The sequence below is a fragment of the Suricata suricatta genome, chromosome 10, assembly GCF_006229205.1.
Source record: "Suricata suricatta isolate VVHF042 chromosome 10, meerkat_22Aug2017_6uvM2_HiC, whole genome shotgun sequence".
NCBI lineage: Eukaryota > Metazoa > Chordata > Mammalia > Carnivora > Herpestidae > Suricata > Suricata suricatta.
Window position 1 is genome coordinate 50,187,592 of NC_043709.1, and position 20,599 is coordinate 50,208,190.

Below are 20,599 nucleotides of genomic sequence, written 5' to 3' on the forward strand. Positions count from 1 at the left end.
ATGCACAGAGTAAATTACTGCACAAAATAATTCTTGACACCTGAATAGTTACACACTAATTTCCACACTAATAAACTTCCAGACTTGTTAACACATTCCCTGACATAGTTTCCTATTTCTCAACTCTAAAATCATATCCTGTGATTCTTTTAATTTCCTTTTTCTGTTGCATTCCACAGTGCCAGATTTCTTATTAAACACAAACTATAGAGGTGCCAGGGTGGCTTGGTCAGTTGGTCGACTTCGGCTCAGGTCACGATCTCCCAGCTTGTGGGTTCCAGCCCTGCAGCAGGCTCTGTGTGGACAGCTCAGAGCCTGGAGCCTGCTTCCGATTCTGTGACTCCCTCTCCGCTCCTCCCTGCTCATGCTCGCACGCGCTCTCTCTCACAAAAATAAATATTAAAAAAATTTTTTTAAATAAAAAACCCCATAAACTATAAATAAGCATTACTTAGAAATCTACAGCATATGATAAAAGACACTTCTCAATATTATACAAACATGATTATTTAATGTACTTAAGAAAGTGGAAATTTGTTTTTAATTAAAAGAAAAATTTTTTTATTTGGGTATAGTTGACTTACAATATTACATTAGTTTCAGGTATACAACATAGTGAGAATCAACATCTTTATACATTCTGCAAGAAAATAATTTAGATGCATAATAACTTTTAAAGTATGTCTGACATAATGACTTATTATACACATTTGAATCAAGCAGTTTTTTTTAATGTGTATTTATTTGAGATAGAGGGGAGGGGAGGGGTAGAGAGAGGAGACAGATTCCAAAGCGGGCTCTGCACTAAAGGCAGAGCCTGATGTGGGGCTCAAACTCACAAACTGTGAGATCATGACGTGAGCCGAAGTCGGACACTTAACTGACTGATCCACCCAGATACTCCTGAATCAAGCAATTTCTATTATATCCCTTAAGAATAAGGTGAAGGGCACCTGAGTGGCTCAGTTGGCTAAGTGTCCAACATTGGCTCAGGTCGTGATCTCACAGTTCATGGGTTCAAGGCCCATGCTGGGCTCTGTGCTGACAGCTCAGTGTCAGACTTCTTTGGATTCTGTGTCTCCCTCTCTCTCAAAAATAAACAAACAAAAAAAGAATAAAGACAAAATGGGGTGCCTGGGTGGCTCAGTTAAGCATTTTACTCTTGAATTTGGCTCAGGTCATGATGTTGTGGTTTGTGAGATCAAGACCTGTGTCAGGCTCGGTACCGGCATCACAGAGCCTGCTTGGGATTCTCTCTCTCCTTCCCTCTGCCCTTCCCTGCTCATGTGCTCTCTCTCTCACTTTCCCTGAAAATAAATAAACATTAAAAAAAGTGAAAAAAAAGAATAAGGAGAAAGTAATATCAGATAATGAAGAAATAAAGACTCAGGTGAAGGCTACGTAATTGAGAATACAGAAGAAAGAGCACAGATTGATAAGTAATATCTCCTCACTAACTATACAGCAGGAGTAAATCCAGACCACAATGCTCCAAAAATTCATAAGAGAACCAATTTGTGTATTTCATTGGAAAAAGTACTTGCCTAATTACAAAAACAACAACAAAAACCAACCCTCTAAAGTAATACTCTAATTCAACATACACTTGGGGGGAAAAAGCCAGTTCAAGTTCCTTTGTAGAACAAAATTAAAAATGGGTGAATTTATAATTATTATGAAAATTTGGGGATGGCTGGCTGGCTTAGGAAGCATGCAAATCTTGATCTTGGGGTTGTGAATTTGAGCCCCATGTTGAATATAGAGATTACTAAATAAATAAATAAACTTAAAAAAGAGAAAAAAATGTGTCTCTGTGAATGCCTGGGTGGCTCAGTCAGTAAGCATGTGACTTCGGCTCAGGTCATGATCTCACTCACAGTCTGTAGGTTCGAGCCCCATATTGGGCTCTGTGCTGACAGCTCAGAACCTGGATCCTGCTTTGGATTCTATGTTTCTCTCTCTGCCCCTCACCGGCTCACGCTCTGTCTCAAAAATAAACTTAAAAACTTTTTTTAATTAAAAAAAAAAAAAAGAAAATGTGTCTGTGAAAAAGAGACCTCCCACTCTTTTTACTAAGTGCCCATCACCTCCTACAAAATCTACATTAAGAACTAACAATTATGGGCTCATTGGGTGGCTCAGTTGGCTGAGAATCACGGTCTTGTGATTGAGCCCTGAGTTGGGCTCAGCACGGAGCCTGCATGGGATTCTTTCTCTCTCCTTCCAGTCTGCCCCTCTTCCACTCATGACACGCACACTCCCTCTCTCAAAATGGATAAATAAACTTAAAAAAAACCCAAAAAACCTAACAATGAATGGGAAGTTACTCGCCTCTGATGTATGCACCACATCACGATCCACCAACTCTGAATCAATCGCCATGAGGATTCGGAGGTACAGATCTACTCCCCTTGGATTTAGGTCCACTACTGAGAGAATGTCAAAAAAAAACTTGGGCCATGTAGTGAGATATTCTGTAACAAAAAGCAAGGCGAAGACTTGGGCTGCTTTATTTCGTATAAATGTCTTCTCTGGTTGGGGATTCAGCATCTGACAAACAGAGAAATTGTCCATGAAATTAAATGTAAACCTTAAACTCTCAAACATACTGTTTTCCTATTTATCATCCATCAATAGGCAAGAACTCACCCAACCTCAACACAGTCTAGATTAGCTGCACAACAAACATGCCTGAAAATTTCCCAAGTATTTAAGTGATGACCCAGGTGGAAAACAATCTACGGTTCCCTCTCTTTCTCACACTTTTAGAGAAAAGTTTTAGAGAAAAAGTTTTACTTTTTGCTTTTACTAATTGCTTTTCTTCTAGCTGTTTGCTCCTTAAGGAAAATAAAAACTCTAGCTGTATAACTGCTTTATAGGTTAAGATTAATTAAAATTAACAAAAAGTAACACAACGTGAATGGCCCTGTTGCAGAGGGCTCTTTGTGAAGGGGCTGTCCAGGAGGGCTCGCCTTTAAGAGTAAACCAAGTATCTGTTTCTGTCAGGTAGTTAGACAACAAAGCATATTAAGACTGAGATTTCAACAATGTGTCATGGAAAGCGCAACAGTTTCAGTTACTGATATAATTTTAAGTTATTGCTAAGTTTTCTTTATACCCATGATCTTTAAAATCAACACTTTCTAAAAGAGATATGGGATCTAACAGAGGATAAATGTTCAACATTTTTGAGGTAAAGTTCTAAACTCTTGCAAAACTAAAAATTTAAATATCTGGCAATTTGAGGTACCGAATAAAATTACTATTTTACCTGCGCTTGAAGCCAAGATACGAGCGTCTCCCTAATTAGTTGTTGTTGAACAGTAGTTAGTTCTGAATATCTGCCCAAAGTAGAAAAGAAAAATAGTAACGCCTATATTTGGTGTCTGTGGTTTAAAAAGTAACAGCCTCATATATTTGAAAGGGAAAATTTATGTAGCACTCAATTACTTAAAATTTCCTAAAATAAACTGATAATGTTTCTCATCATGACTTTAAGGAAAAGACAGGGGTGAGCCTGGGAGGAAGTATATCAATCACTGATCTTAGTTTGATTTAAGGTTCAGCTCATGTTAAAACAAAATGGCAGCTGTGGAATTTCTCAAATGGAAATGGAAATACGGCAATGTTTTGTTTGAAGTCTGTGGCTTACAAAATAAACCAATGGGCAAACTCAGGGTCCTCTGAGCAGCGATTCATTGTTTTCTGCTTAATTAAGGCAGCTTTCTGAATACAAGTGGTCACACTGCCACTAACCTCTAATAGAATTATCATGTAGAAAACAGGTTTGGTGACACAAGACCTGATTTTTCCAGAGAAGCTTGAAATCTAATTTGTTCTGTGAAACATCTGGATTTTTAATTATAACCAATTAAGCCAGTGTTTTTAAAACACTTTGGGATAAATCAAAACGCATCTATAAACTGGATGTGACTTCTACACACTCAATTGATAGCTTATTATTATGATTTTCCCAGAGAAAAACTAATTTAAGAAATGGTCTCCTCACAAATATCAGAGTCAAAACAGTGAGAAAAACCTTACTTGTATTTAACTTGATGTTCTAGTACTTGAAAGCAGAAAAACTTTATGTGATCATCACTGAAAAAGAAAAAAGGAAAATCTGATTAGAACAGAATTTAGAGAAAACAAACCAAAGTAAAGTACTAATGAAACAGGTGAAAAGTTTCTCAAAGGAGACCTCTGGCTCACTTCCTACTTCTTGATCTCATTCATTACACTGATATCCATTTGTTTAGAACTTAAATATTATACAATGCTGAATATTTCCATTAAATCTGATAAGGAAAATAATGAAAAAATTAAGATGCACCTTTGCTTTGCAAACAGAAGGCATTCCCCCTAAATTCTAGATGTTTGGATTCCTGCAACAACTCCTACACTTTACATTAGAAGGCTAGAGGTAGAATGACAAATGGTCAAATAGCCAGAGATTGAGTCAAACAGAGATAGCAATTGAAATCATACTTAAAATTCAAGCCTAGACACCTCCAACCCTAGACAGCTAGAAAGCCAAATCCAAAATGAGCAGATCACTGGACTGGTAGTTCAGCCTCAAAATTCAGACAGAAAACCAAGTTACAAATACACTGCCCTTATAAGAAGGGAGCAAAAATTAGTATCTACCAATTTTCTACTCTCAAGGGTCTCTCTAGGGGTGATGCAGAGCTGCAGTGAGCCAGCTACAATTTCTGACAAAATCCCTTTAGAGAACAATAGGCGTGCCTAGATGGCTCAGTCAACTAAGTGTCCAACTCTTGGGTTTCGGCTCAGGTCAAATGATCTTGCAGTTCCTGGGTTCAGGGCTCCTGTTGGGCTCTGCGTTGGCAGTGTGGAGCCTGCTTGGGATCCTCTCTCTTCCTCTCTCTGCCCCACCCCTGCGCGTGCTCTCTCTCTCTCTCAAAATAAATAAAGAAACAAAATAAAACCAAAAACCCAACAATAACAACAATCTGTTGGTCCAGTGTAGTTCGTCTGGGCCGGCTTAGTTAGGGAACAACTTTTCATACATCAAGCTAACTGGTCAATAAAAGAATAGTCAGTATCTTAATTTAGACTACATGAATTAACTAAACAATTTCACACACAAAAAGTTGAAACAGTCTTTTAAAAGTTTTGTTTAAGTGAGGTTTAATTACCATCCCTTCTGAGAACTTAAGGCTTCTATTCTTACCATGGATGACACTGAAGCTTTAACTGAACTCTACAGGACTTAGATTTTCCACTGAAAAATATACTACAGAAATCCTGTTAAAAGCCAGATCTTATATACTCTCAGGGATATAGTAGATGTTCTCAAAATTAACTCTAAGGTGGAGTACTTGGCTCCAACCGTAAAAGGTGGTAACTCATAGCCACAAGACGTCGAGTGCGCTGAAGCCACCACCAACACCCAGGAGCGTCGTTTCCCGGAAGCGAGCTGTTTGCCTGCCCCAAGTCAGCTGTGTTTCCCAAGCCTTGCTCAGTCAGTCGTATGTCTTTTTTGATCTAGTAACTTAATTAACCATTATATAAACTAATGAAATGAATACGAAAGTTCCTGTTTTTGTAAAAATTAAGTCGAATGCTTTAAAAAGACTCCATAGAAAGTCACACTGCAAAAAGGAAAAATCTTAGAACACTAATTCAAAGCGATACACTCACCCTGGTGTTTATAGCAGCACTATTTACAATAGCCAAGATACGGAAGCAGCCCAAGTGTCCCCTGAGAGATGAAGGGACAACGAAGATATGGTATACAAACACAATGGAGTATTATTCAGCCATAAAAAAGAAATCTTGCCATTTGTAAAAACATGAGTGGAGCTAGTGTGTATAATGCTAAGTGAAATAAGTCAGTCACAGAAAGACAAACACTCTATGATTTCACTCATATGTGGAATTTAAGAAACAAAACAAATGAGCAAAGGGAAAAAAATAAAAGCAAGATAGATAAAACCAAGAAATAGACTTTAAAAAAATTTTTTTAATGTTTTATTTTATTTTATTTTATTTTTGAGAGAGACAGAGCATGAGCAAGGGAGGGGTAGAAAGAGAAAGACACAGAATCTGAAGCAGGCTCCAGGCTCTGAGATGTCAGCACAGAGCCTGATGCGGGGCTCGAACTCACAGTGAGATCATGACCTGAGCTGAAGTTGGAAGCCCAACTGACTGAGCCACCCAGGTACCCCAACAGACTCTTAATTATAGAGAGCAAACCGATAATAACCAGAGGGGACGTGGGTCAGGGAATGGGTTAAACGGGTGATGGGGATCACGGAGGGCACTTGCCATGGAGAGCACAGGCTGAGGTGTGAAGTGCTGAAGCACTGTACTGTACACATGGAACTAATATAACACTGTATGTTGACTAACTGGAGTTAAAATAAAAATTTCAAATAAAGGGGCACTTGGTGGCTCAGTTAGTTATGTGTTCGACTTCAGCCCAGGTCACAATCTCATGGCATGTGAGTTTGGGCCCCAAGTCGTGCTCTGCGCTGACAGCTTCAAGCCTGCTTCAGGTCCTCTGCTTCCCTCTCTCTGCCCCTCCCCTGCTCATGCTCTTGCCCTCTCTCTCAAAATTAAACATTAAAAAAATGAAAAAAAAATATTTTAAATAAAAAGATACTTTTTTCCTTTTTAAAAATTTTAAAATTTGAGAGAGAGTGTGTGCCAAGCCAGGGAGAGGAACATATTGGGGGGCGAGGGGGAGCGGGGAGAATCTTAAGCAGACTCCATACTCAGCATAGAGCCCAATGCAGGACTCAATCCCCTGACCCTGGGATCACAACCTGAGCCAAAGTCAAGAATCAGATACTCAACTGACTGAACCACACAGGTGCCCCTAAAATAAAATTTTTAAAAAGGGGGTAACTGACTGGCTCAGTCAGTTGAGTGACTGACATTGGGTCATGACCCCACGGTTTGTGAATTTGAGGCCCAGGTCGGGCTTTGTGCTGATGGTGCAGAGCCTGCTTGGGATTCTCTCTCTCCATCCCATTTCTCTACTTGGGCTGTCTCTAAGTTAATAAATAAACAAACAAAAAATTAAAAAAAAATTTTTTTATAAATGGAAAATCCTTCTGCATATTTGATGTGGGCTAGATAACCAGAAGACTTGGAGAGGTGGGGGCAAATAACTAATAAGTCTAGGGATCTGCACTCACTGTTCTCCAATCCACTAGAGATCCAAAGTAGAAACTGTAGGGATGGATTACAGGTCTGACCAATATATGAAAGATGAAGTGAATACTGGTGGCATATACATAAAGGAAAGACTGTGATCCAGTATAAAGAAACTGGTAATTAAATATTTATATACTCTAATTTTTTTATATAATTTAAATTAAAATAAAAACTTAAGATACACACAATTTATGACTACCTCCCTTGTCAACTTTTTAGAAAACCATCATTAGGAAGTTCTTATCCACTGTATTCCTGCTGGGATCTGCTATCAGGTACACAGCATAAGGCAAAGGGCAGATGTACTAAAAAGCCAATCCTGGAATGGCCAAATTATTAGTCTACTATTTTTCTCATTTCTACCCTGAATGGTTTTCTAAAACACAAGCCATAAAATGTTTTTATGAAAACATTTTTCCAAAACAGGTAAATTTAGAGTTCTATCAGGTTCAGAGAAGTTTAAATCCCTCTAAGTCATGCAAATTTTGTTTTAATTACCTGTATGTCCTTTGGGCCAGAGCTTCAGCACACACTTGCCAGGCATCTGGGGAAATCTTTAACTGCTCAAAATAGGCCAGGGCCTGTAAGATTGCAAAGCCAAAAATGCATTTGGAATGGTGAATCTCAGTGCCCTACTGATACTAAAATATTCTACAAGCAGCAAACCAAAAACAAATCAGTCAACCTAAAAAAAAATAGCTAAAACACTGAATTCTAGCTTCTGAATATGTGTAACTTAGTGATCATTCCTAGAAAAAAGGCTAAGTAAAAAGCAAATTCTATCAGTTAGACACTCATGTTTCCATACAGCAGACAACACAAAACGCCCTGCAGACCTCCATGGGTAATTAGGAGGACTAAGAGAAAAAACACAAGTGCTTTGCCAAGTGCTATGCTTCTACGGTATATGGAATTATAAAATGGTATATAAAGGGCATTTTTCTTATTTAATAGCAAATATGCTATTAAAGAGGCGATTACAAAATTAGAGTCCAATTACGTGATATGAATTTTGTAAAAGTACCAAAACTGAAAAGCTTTAGGAAATGTTTCTCATTTCTCTGCTTGTGAATTCAAGGCTTTGTTTAAGAGTAAGTATAGGCAGGGCACCTGGGTGGCTCAGTTGGTTAAGTGTCTGGCTTTGCCTCAGGTCATGATCTCATGGTTTGTGGGTTTGAGCCCCATGTGGAGCTCTATCCTGATAGCTAGCTCAGAGCCTGGAGCCTGCTTCAGATTCTGTATCTCCCTCTCTCTCTGACCCTCCCCTGCTTGCGCTGTCTCTCTCTGTCTCTCAAAAATAAAAAAAGTAAAAAAAAAAAAAAAAAAAGGAAGTGTAGTCAAGAATGGATACAGCACCAAGTCCATGTGCTCTTTACTAGATTGCTAGGAAAACAGGAATGACTCCTGCCACTCTCCATTAGCATGTCACAATTGGCATCAATGACAGATGCAGATGTCATGTAGGACAATGGACAAATAGTAAGTACTCCTAACATGCTGTGAAAAGTATCTCAAACAGCCAAGAAAGTTATACAAAAACAGTGCTAGATAATTTTAAAGCAACTGATATACTGATATCAACCTTGAAATGATGTAGAAAGAACATTAAACATTAGAGGAAACTAATTTTAATTAGTAAATATTTTTAAAACAATGGTTTGTGTTCCAATAGTGATGAAATAAATTGTATAGGTCTTGATCAGCAATCAAAGAACTGACAGAGTATCAGTGTACTGCCCATAACACTGTGTAAATGGTTTTAGTTATAAATGTGAGTATGTGGGTATATATACACACTATATATGTAAAAAATATATTTTCTCATGTATGTCTATACACACACACATACACACAGCCAAGATGTAAAAAAAATTTCCTTTAGAAGGGTGCCTGGGTGGCTCAGTCAGTTAAGCATCTGACTTCGGGTCAGGTCATGATCTCAGTTTGTGGGTCTGAGCCCCGCATCAGGTTCTGTGCTGACAGCTCAGAGCCTGGAGCCTCCTTCAGATTCTCTCTCTCTCTCTCTCTCTCTCTCTCTCTCTCTCTCTCTGCCCCTCCCCTGCTCATGCTCTGTCTCAAACATTAAAAAAAATTTTTTTTTAATTTTCCTTTAGAATTTAAAAAAAACAAACAAACCCCAAAACCACCATAGTTAGGTGATATTCCTCTAGTATACTTGTATGAATGAGGGATGAGGCGATGGGTTTTCACATGCGGTCTCACTGGCTACTCCCACAAGCATAAATAATGGCTATCTTTGAAAATTAAGAACAGAAGAATCCAGGATGCTGCACAGAATCTAGCTCGGTTGTTATCGAACAACATTCCATGAAGCATAGGGTTTCCGTTAGGAACATTTATCGTCCCATTTGAGGACAAGGTGGAAGTCAATTACGTATGTTGCATTACCACCTAACATATCACTACCAATAAGAAAAGGTGGATAGATTCAGCTGCTACAATTATCAGACGCTCAACCGACTGAGCCAGCCAGGCGCCCCAAGAATTTTTTTTTACTACTTAAGAAAATTCTGCTTAAAAGCACAACAAAGACCAATAATATTTAGTGAGATTGTTAACCTCATTGAGCTCATTTGTAAAAAATATCCTTTGCTATGAGAAGTAGAAAGAGAAAATGATTCTTCCACTTACCCTATACTTCAAAACACCCACATCTTTAACAAACTTGATTATAGGCCCACTTATTAGAGTCTTCTTTTATCACTCAGCTATAGCCATGATTACAGGGGTAGCCTACATTATGTTTAATTGTTTATATTTGTCCAAATATCCCACTGTAGGGGCACCTGGGTGGCTCAATCGGTTAAGCCTCCGACTTTGGCTCAGGTCATGATCTCATGTTCATGGGTTCGAGCCCCGCATTGGGCTCTGTGCTGACCGCTCAGAGCCTGAAGCCTGCTTCTGATTCTGTGTCTCCCTCTCTCTCTCTGCCCATCCCTGCTCATGCTCATGTTTAATAAAACATTAAAAAAAATTTTTTTTTAAATTCCCAGTGCCTCATGGATTCCTTATCATCTAACCATTTCATGTAATCTAAGACTTGGCATATTCTAACTCTAATTTACATGCCTGCCAGGACTAAATAACAAGGATGTTAAGTATCACTAACATCAGACCAAGCCAGGCATTGCAAAGATAAATATGCACATCTGACTATGAAAAGTCCCTCGAAGAGTTCTTTGTATTGCAACTTTTAACTAAATAGAAACAATGACTGATGTGACTTAAAGAGCTGCCTTGAATCACATGGGATTTCAATACTTGTTGAGCCAACTTTTAAAACACAAATCACAATGCTCACTGTTTCTACATTCAGACTATATTCAAGTACATCAAATTTGTTTGTCTCTATTCATTTCTACGCAAATGAAATCTTTACTCTCAGATGTAGTTTTTTAATCCAAATCCTCTAATGCAAATCTGTGGTAACCTTTAAAAAATGATTAAGCTGACTTAACTTACCCTTTGTCTGAAGTCTGAATCAGCATTTGGATTTAGGCCTAAAAGAGCCTGTTCATCCATCCCTGCTGCTATTCTTGGAGTTTTCTGATTACAACAGGCGTGCCCTCTGATCCCACAGAAGAATCCAGAAACATCTGCACACAAAGTTGAAAGAAAACATCTGATAAACAAAATCGATGCTTATCCAGAATATCATAACGAGTGGCTAACATTATGAAAAGAATTTAAATGTTAAACGAACTTTTTTTGAGACTATCCAAAATCACAACAAAAGGAGCCTAAGTCTAAGAAATACTAAATACTCCACAAACGTGTAATTTCTAAGAATCTAACCTATGTCATTAATGTTCCCAAATTTTCTTATTCTTTAAGATCATCAGTATAGAAAGTAATTTGATTCTCCTTTACACAGAAGCACCTAATTTATGCAGTATTACATCCAATACTTAAAAGTGCAACTGTGCAACTACATTAAAAAAAATGACAAGTCTAGATTATCTTATTATACTAATTTGCATACTTCCATTTATCAATATCACAAACCTTTAAAAAAAATACAAAACTGACTAAACAGTGACCTCTGAGTTCAATATCCTTACCAGAGTGTTTACCAAGTACTTTAAGAGAAGTCAAATGAAAGAAGATTGAAAAACCAGCCATTTAATTTTTAAACAGACTCTCTTGACAGCCAATTTTAGAAATGTATTTCACAAAACATTTTTTAATAGTAACTATAAAAATTAATAAAGACCTTAACACTATTCTTAAGAATATTTAGTCTCTGGAAAGCAATGCACTTTTTCACAATTATATGGTCTACCATTCTCAAATAAGAACATGATTAAGTCCCAAAAGGCTACTTGGTTTTTGGTACAATGTACAGTTGAGGAAACAAGGAACAAATTCTAATTGATGTGAAAATCACATTTATTCTCTCAATACCTATGTGGTAGAGAAACCAGGACTACTGCTCACATAAGAAGGCTGTACGGCTTTTTTTTTTTTTTTTTGGTGTTTTAATTATCATAAACCAAAGAGATCAGAGCCTAAAGAAGCAAAGAGTCTAAAGGCAGGGGAGCGGAGTGCGTAGTCTTTTTGGAGTAGTGAGGCTAGGATCTAATCTAGGTTAGATGAGCCCAACTATAATATGCTTTTCCGTCTCCCCCTGGGTTGGGAGTGGAGCTCAGCCCTTATTTCTATCATACTTGCAGACTACAACAAGGCAATGTTGCCCCCCAAGATGGCCCTCAGAATTAAGGTGCACACTCTTTTGAATGATTCATTATTCTGCAGCCCAACCCAGCAAGGCCAGTGGTATTTGATCTTTCATTTTTGCACTCACTGCTCTTTTCTTGTTACTTTGTTAACCCCTGCCTGTCCTTCAAAATTCAGCTTAGACATCACCTCTTTCAAGAACACTTCTTTGATCCCTGTTGTCCAATTCTCCCAAACCGGATTAAACGCCCCTTTTAAGTGCTGATCTGTTGTCACTGCCTGCTTGTATTCTCTCCATAATCTTGAAGGGAAAGGACTGTCTCAAATATTCATCATTAGACCTCTAGGACATAGGAGAACAAAGGGTTTGGGTTTAGAAATACCTGGGTTTGTACTCCAATCTAATCGTTCTCAAACTGGGGCCACATGGACAACTAGGGAATCTGAAAAAGAGAGTCCTTTCTATGAAGTGGGAAAGAGACCATCCGCCTCAAAGCTGTAAAGACCTCCATGAGATAAGGTATGTAAAGGATGCCTGGCACACAGTGGGCCCTCAATAGGTTATTTACAATTCAGAGTTTGCCACATGGGGAATGGGGACTACTTGCAGTAGTCTAGATACCATATACTAAAAAATGGTCATTTGAACCAACTGGAAAACACAAAAAAAGGCAGGTTTTCTTCCCTCCCCCCTGCCAAAAATGACAAGAAAATTTAATGATTTCCTTGGAAAAATGCACACCCAGAAAATTTGAGTTTCTGTGAATCTCATATTAAAATGTTCTACAAAGTCTTCCTTGAATTTAGGGAAAACTGCTTAGGCTGAGTCACTTGAATTCTACCAAGTGAAACAGCACTGGTCTTAAGGACGGAAACAACTGGCCAGTAAATAACCTAAGGAAACATAAACTTGTTACAGATGCCAGTGCAGAAAGAATCCCCCGTAGGGAGGCACTTGGATAAAAATCAATATGCAATAAAAATAACCATAAAATGGCACATTACCTACCTATGTGTGCAAACAACTTAAGTTACCACCTGCGCAAAAAGGTAACCATTCCCTCCATTATGGGTTGTGCACGAACACTTAATGTTCTAACACGGCACAGACGCGCAGGCTAAAACATTTGTTACAATGCGATAAACATATCAATTATGAATCTAGCGAATGTTGTGGGGGGACGCAAGCAACATACTTAAAATACTAAGCCCTAACTTTTCCCTGATAGCCGTTAAATAAAAAATCAAACAATCTGGGAAAGTTCCTTCACACCTACTAAAGCCTGTTCAAGAGACCAGGACTGAATCTTTCCAGTCTTTTAACACCACGCTGACAAGTCGCTTTAATAAAACGTAACTTCCCCCAGTAACAACTAATTAGTACTTTCAAAAAGTACTTGTTTCTTCTGGTTATAGGGAAACATCACGCTTGTCTACCTCCTGCAGAACTGTGAAGAGAAGAAATGGCGTGTCTGTGCTGGCAAAATTACTACACAGAAATAATACTTTTCTCCTTTTTGTCCTGGGGCGGGGGGTGGGTAGTGAAGCAAGTTTGAGGTCTCTGCAGTTGAAACTGGTGGGACATGCTGCTATTACAAAAGAGGCAGGCCACCTTTAGTACATTAGGGGCCACAGATGAAGCAGACCCTCCTCGGCCGGCCTTGTCCCCTCCTCCCCCCGCCCCGTCCCTCCCCGAAAGGAAGCCTCGTGGCAATTCGGGTGATGAAACAGCCGGCAACGGCGGCCACGCACTCGGGACGCGCTCCGCGGCGACGGCCGCAATTCGTACCCACCCCCACCCAGACCGCCCAGCCTTAGGGCGCTCTGCCGTGGACGGCCCCCGGCCCGCACCCCAACCCCGGCGTGGGGGCTCCCCGGGCCAGTCTGCCCGGACAACTTCCCCGCCTTCTCCAGCGGACCGAGGTGGATCCGAGTCCCGCCGCCCCCAAGCTCCGAGTCACCTTCCCTATCACTCCATCCCGCCTCCCCGCCTGCACTCCCGAGGGCTGGTCAGCAGAGCGGAGCGACGCCGCACGCAGGGAGCCGGGAGAGCGGCCCTCGTCCTTGTCGCCGTCGTCCTCCGCCACGGCCGCAGCGCTAACGCCGGAGACAGAGCTGGCTGGGGCCGCGCGCCGCTCCGCGTCCCCTGGCGCCTTCTCCTGCGTGGCGCCGGACCGGCAACCTAGCAAGTAGGCAGGCGGAGTCGGCGCCCCAGGAAGGGAAAGAGCGCGAGGGGCCGGCTAACGCCGCCGCCGCCTCCGTCGCCGCTGAGTCAGCGCGAAGCGCGCTCCCCGCGTCGGCGCCGCGCGGGCCAGCACCAGCAGCCTCATGGAGAGGACAGACCGCAGCCCGCGGGCCCGGGCCAGGAGCCTACAACTCCCGGCATGCAAGGGGCAGGCGGCACTTCCGGGCGCTCGCCGGGGCCTGTGGTGCATGCTGGGAGGGGGTGTCCGGCTCGAGTCCCACCCCTGCCGCTGAATCCCGGTGGTCCTAGCCGCGGGTTGGGTGTGCTTAGCACGCTCTATAAAGGGTTTATCAGGTTAGCTGGCGGATTAGGGTGCCGAGCTCCTGAGATCCAGATAACGTGATCCAAACCACCTTTGATTCAGTTGTTTAATTGCTCTTCTAGGGTCCCATGTGTTTAGAGTCTAGGAGCGTGAGGATTCCCTCAGGAGTGCTGAAAATTCTTGTCACTTGAAACGTACTAACATACCGTCATTCATGAAAAGAAGAGCGTTCTTAGGGAGTTTTATTCGTAGGTTACTTTTCTGCTAGTTGCTTCGTTTATTCAGAGGCAATATTGGTTCAAGCTGTCTAGATTTGAATCCCAGCCCCAACCCAACCTCTCCACCCCACACGCTTGATGACCTTAGTTTCAGGCATTTTACATTATCTGTGTTTCAGTTTACTCATTTGTGAAATGGGGACAATAATACTAACCTCAAAAGATTCTTGTGAGGATTGAGTTAATGTATGCTTTTGCACACAATAAATGCTCACTACTTAGGTTTCATTGTGGATTATTCACTACTGAATACAGATTAGGTAATAGTCGCTCAGACTGTAGGGAGGAACAATTTGGGAGGGGAAATTCAGAAGAGATGTAGAATAAAATTAACCTAACAACAGCTACATTTAGTGACCCACTACCTGTAAGACACTATACCACTCATATATACAATATTTTCAGTCACTGTTGCATCACTTTGCAACTTTAAAATGTTAGGCAAAGATTCCTGTCCTAGTTCAATGTATATCTGGAGTTTCACACATAGGACAGTGCCAGCCTGTAGTTCAAACTCAATTAAGTAGATAATTGCATTGATTCTTACATTACCTGTTTGGTCAACTATGGACTATGAGGACCCAATTCTAATCCTAGTTTGAGTGGCTCCAAAAGCTTTAATATGTTCAGTTTATTTCACTTACTATCTACAGCTTATCTAAAGTTTATCTAGTAATATTGGCCCTTTGTGGTAGTTCAATAACCTAGGATTTTAAAAATTAATTTTGAAAACTCACAGTATTTGAAACCTTATGGGGGGCAGGCTGGCTGGCTCAGCTCGTAGAGTATACTGGTTGGTGCCCCACATACAGTGTAGAGATTACTTAAAAATAAAATTATAATTAAAAAAAGACGAAGCACTTGGTGGAATCTAATTGAGGAGGATCCAAAAGGGTTATTAAATCTAAAAAATTTTGTAGTATTTATTTTTGAGAGAAAGCACAAATCGGGGAGTGGAGGGGGTGCATGCGCACCCCCCCCCCCACACACATACACACACACAAACACAGAATCTCAAGCAGCCTTCAGGCTCTGAGCTGTCAACAGAGAGCCTGACATGGGGCTCAAACTCACAGACCAGGAGATCATGACCTGAGGAACCCAAGTGCCCCCCAAATCTTACCACTCTATAGTCTAGCTTTCTCATTTCAGACTAACATGAAATGCCAGTTATCAAAATGTTGATAAAAAGGGGCACCTGGGTGGCTCAGTCTGTCAGACAACTGACTCTTGATTTTGGCTTAGGTCATGATCTCACAGTTCATAAGTTTGAGCCCCACATTGGGCTCTGAGCTAACAGCAAGGAGCCTGCTTGGGATTCTCTGAATCCCTCTCTCTCTCTCTGTCCCTCCCTGCTTGCACATGCACTCTCTCTCTCAAAAATAAATATATATTTTTAAATGTTGATAACACTGTCATTATTTTAACTTAAAGCATGTATGCCATTAAAAAAATTTAAAGCATGTATGCTCGAATTTAGCAAGGTTTTTACATTTTAATTGCCAACATTTTGAAGCATTGTGTGGCAGAAACAAGTTTTTATTTTAAGTTTATTATATTGAGAGGAAGAGAGAGCACGTTCGAGCAAGAGAAGGGAGAGACAGAGACAGAGACAGAGGCAGAATTCCAAGCAGTTTCCAAGCTGTCAGTGCAGAGTTGGGGCTCGAGCTCTTGAACGGTGAGATCATGACCTGAGCCGAGATCAAGAGTCGGATGCTTAACCGACGAAGCCACCCAGGTGCCCCTGTGCCTAAAACAGTTTTCAGTGTTCATATGTTAATCCTCACAACAACTCTATGAGGTAGGTACTATCATTATCCCTATTTTATAGATGAGGAAGCTGAAGTACATAAAAGGTAGCAGAGCTGGGATTCAACCCCCCTTAATATGTACTGGAAGGTTATCGCTAGGTGGTAGGACTGCAGATGATTTTTTTCTTCCTTGTACATTTTTGGATTTTTAAGAATCCTCCACAGTGACCAGGTAGTATTTTCATAATCAGAAAAATATTTTAAAAACCTGACTCTAAAGGAAAAAGAAATAGTTTCATTCACTCTTCAAGCATTATTGAATACTGTCCCTTATGAAATATTTCCAGATTTTTTCAACCAGGTTTGTTTAATCATTTCTTTGATGTTGCCTTTTCTTAACCTCTTTTATGTGATGAATATATTTTAATATGTTTTTGTTTTGTATTAAAACTGTGTGGTTGTCTTACCTATGAATCAGCTCTTGAAGACTGAAAAGTCATATCTTGATTCTGTGTATGGATAGTAATTTCTCAGTAAGTATCTGTGAAATGTATTGAACTGAATAAAAAATAATACACCTGTGAGCGGCTAACCACAGAGTTCTGTGTCAAATTCTCTTCTTCATCTCGAAGCTTGTTAAGCCCAGTGTCATTGTCATCAAAAACTCATTCATTCATGATGGGTTTCCTAGAAGAGAAAGAAGTTAGAAAATAGGTCAGGCAAACTGTCTTTACTGCTCCTAGTCCAATCATTGGTTTCTTTGAGAGGAAGTGGGTATGTAGCAGGAAGCCTGAGGCAGAATAGAGCATTGTAGCATTACTTAGTAAAAAAGTTTAAAAATTTTTAATCCAAAGCACTGTATAGTCCCTTAGGCTTCATTATAATGGCATCTCCCCTCCATTAGTTGATTGCTAATTGTTAACAGATATTTACATGGTCAGTATCCATTGATACTGAGCAGAAACACCAAGAGATTCCTAAATGACACCTTGAAAAATTCAGGTTTTATTTGCTTGCTACAGATTTCAAGTATCTTTCTATGCATACTGTCTGTTTAGTTTCAAAGCTGGAGATAGGAACACTTGGGATGCCTAGATTGAAGTATGTTTCTAGTTTGAAATCCTTACAGTATTCTCATGACCTTTGGCCCACTGATCACTTATCCACCAAAAACACGACTAAAAAAGAAAATGACATTCTTTTTCTGTGTGTATATATGTAGATTAGATTTTTGTCTTGAGCCTTAATCCAAAGTTTAAAAAGTTAGGCTAGCATCCAAAAGAGAAGAATTTGGTATTATTTTGTATATGGGGGAACCAAATGACCATACATACATACATACATACATATATATGTATATATAAAACTATTTATTAAATAAATAAAACCAAATGACCATATATACACACATATATAACTATTTATTAAATAAATAAGTAAATAAATAAATAAAACTGGTGTGTGATTTCTTGGTATATTATTTATTTATTCATTTAAAGTTTATTTACTTTTAAGAGAGAGCGAGCATGCTTGGGTGAGTGGGGGAGGTGCAGAGAGAGGCGCACAAGGGATCTGAAGCAGCGCCTTGCTGACAGCAGAGCCCAATGCAGGGCTCCAACTCATGAACCATGAGATCATGACCTGAGCCAAAGTTGAACGTTCAACCAACTGAGCCATCCAGGCGCGCCTCAATTTATTTTTAAAACACTTACATAGTATTTACTCTGTTCCAGTTATCTGTTATAAAGTACTTCAGAAACTCTGTTAATCCTTATAATAACCCTACGGGGATGGTACTATTACTCTTTTCACAGATGGGGAAATTAAGGTACTAAGAAATTAAAATAACTTGTCCAAGATCATTTAGCTACTAAATGTGAGAGATGAAAATGGAACCCCGGTCACCTGGCTATACAGTCTTGTGCCCCTAACTACTGTCCTTTCAAACTAGTTGAATTGACCATCCCTCAACCTAAGGCTACTCTGTTCTGGTGAAGTTCTTCTGGTTAAAAAGAGTGCCTCTGGGGATTAGTTCTGGGTAAGAAGTGTTCTATAACTTTTGATAGTTTCATCAAGAAACATCTATTAAGTGCTTGATCGCACAGGAACTGTATTAAATGCTTCTTAAGTTTAGATGGACTTAGAAGATAAAGAGTAACTGCCTATCTCAGATGTATTTATGTTAATCATCCACATAAAGCTTACCAGAAGATAAGACAATACAAATATGAATACGTATCTACAGTGCTGTTAGAATTCATAATGCACTGCATTTGATCCTCATACCAACTCAGTGGTTGGTCAGGCAAGTATTGATAGTTTCATTTTATGGATGATAAAACTAAGGTCCAAAACTGTTAAAACACTTTCCAGAAATCTCACTGATACTAAGAAACAAGGTTTGTACTGTAATCCAGTTCTCCTGACTCCAAATCTAGTATCTTTCCTGTATCGTAACCTCCTTTTCTGTGATCTGAACTTTGTGTTACCTTGGCAACAGTAAAGAACACTAAGTGCCTGGAAACCAGGATACTGCCTTTTCACTGTGGTCACCTTAACCCTTAATCCTTTTGTTAAATTCCTTTCTTCATGTGCTTCATCTTACTGGTTGTTAAGTCTAGTGCCCTTGTCACCAAAAGCGCATTTATGGTGGGTTTCTCGGCAGACGGATCAGGTATGCTGTCTTTTCTAGTCCTGGTGCAGTCATTCTGTTTGTTAGTCCTGAGGATGGGGCAAAACCCTGACCAACACCAAACAGCAGCTTGCAGTGAGGGCTTTTCCCCTGCTTGGACCCTCACATTTCACTTGCAAGGTGGTCATTTGCCTCGGAACACTCTTGTGAGGCAACTAGTTGGCAAAGGTAAAAGGCCTTTGCCTTCTGTTGGTTTGAGGCAACAAATTGTTTAGATAGGGAATAGTCTTTATTTTAGATGAAACAGTTGTGCTTCTGGGCTGTTATGAAGTTATGAAGCGTCAGACAGATGTATGATCAGATTCTAAGAAAACCTGGTATGCTAGCTAGGTCATTTAAGATTTTGTCATCAGGTGGCACTTCTTAGGCACTAAACACAGTCTCTCCAATAAAAAATACTGTTATGTTTGTTTTTGTTTTCTGCTACTATCGAGTCCCTCAGACTTGGTTAGCCACCCAAACATTTCTCCTCTGGTCCATTTTGCAGGGATTTAGTCTACAATATCTGTGCATTTTAACTTGTTTATACTTTTCCCATAAAAGGTACGAAATTGCTTGCAGCATACAGTATACAACAGTAAAGTTATGAGGAGGAGAACATGAACTGCAATAGGGAATATACAGTTTGATTCTGGGTTGTTGGTAGCTGGAGCAAAAATACACATAAGTGTGTATTATTATTATTATTATTATTATTATTATTTTGGGTTAATGGGCAGGGAGAGAGAATGACTTTTCTAGAATTTGGAATTAAAATGAGAGTTACTACCTAGGGTTATTAGAGGCAGGTTTCTGCTTTGCCCTTCTCATCTCGCTCATCGAAACTGGTAATAAGTGATGGGTAAAAACTAACCAGCACTTTTGCTGTCATGCAGCTTCAAGGCTGGGCCATCAGCATTCCTCAACCTCTAGTCTTCCATTTCCCCACATGCGGGCCTCACCCAATCATTTATCCTACACTTTGTCCCTGGACACGGGGAACGCAAGCATAGCCATTAGGCTTGCGCGTGCCAAATTAATGTATACGATTTTCTTTAGAGAGTGAGCTTTCAATTAGTTGGACAGAAAAGATTTATACGTCTATACTCTTGAAAAACTAGAAGGCGGTATCAGGCAATGTTAAAAGCAAATGGTAAACCTATGTGATTGATCTTAGCGTTCCAGGGGTGTTCTGCCTGTTTAAAAATGAATCAGTACATTTCCTCTCGTTTCGAACAGAAAACCCGTTTAAGCCTGTGGATTCCCTGATCAGTACAGTCTGCTAGGAACGGCGTGGTCCTCAATAGCTGGGCCAGGCGGGGGTCTGGGCTGCTGTGAGCGGAGGGCGAGGAGGGCGGCTAACTAGGGATGCGTGACGATGATCTACCTGAAGGTCCACTGTAGTCTGGGGTTGGGACGACGACGGGAGGCGGGGCCGGGGAAGGTGCTCCTGGGAGTCGGCCCCGCAGCTGGGGTCCCCGAGCCCTGCGCCCGGGGGAGGTGGCTGCG

The 20,599-nt window shown here is 40.2% G+C and overlaps 1 protein-coding gene and 1 long non-coding RNA gene across 5 annotated transcripts in view; both read right to left on the reverse strand.

The window, feature by feature from the left end:
- The window catches only part of XPOT (exportin for tRNA), a 36,133-nt gene extending 21,879 nt beyond the window's left edge, over positions 1-14,254 (reverse strand). The window contains exons 1-7 of one of the 4 annotated variants that reach the window (XM_029954270.1): positions 13,845-14,254; positions 12,267-12,326; positions 10,669-10,802; positions 7,684-7,766; positions 4,045-4,101; positions 3,272-3,341; positions 2,332-2,550 (exon numbers count right to left, since the gene is read on the reverse strand). In XM_029954270.1, coding sequence (XP_029810130.1) covers positions 2,332-2,550; positions 3,272-3,341; positions 4,045-4,101; positions 7,684-7,766; positions 10,669-10,728 — 489 coding nt within the window. In that variant the 5' untranslated portion in view covers positions 10,729-10,802; positions 12,267-12,326; positions 13,845-14,254. The other 3 variants (XM_029954271.1, XM_029954272.1, XM_029954273.1) reach the window with 3 other exon arrangements.
- Positions 14,255-16,378: 2,124 nt separating this feature from the next.
- The window catches only part of LOC115303548, a 126,067-nt gene continuing 121,846 nt past the window's right edge, over positions 16,379-20,599 (reverse strand). The window contains exons 5-6 of the long non-coding RNA XR_003914119.1: positions 16,887-17,106; positions 16,379-16,418 (exon numbers count right to left, since the gene is read on the reverse strand). This is a non-coding gene — a long non-coding RNA (uncharacterized LOC115303548). The remainder of the gene's footprint in view (positions 16,419-16,886; positions 17,107-20,599) is intronic.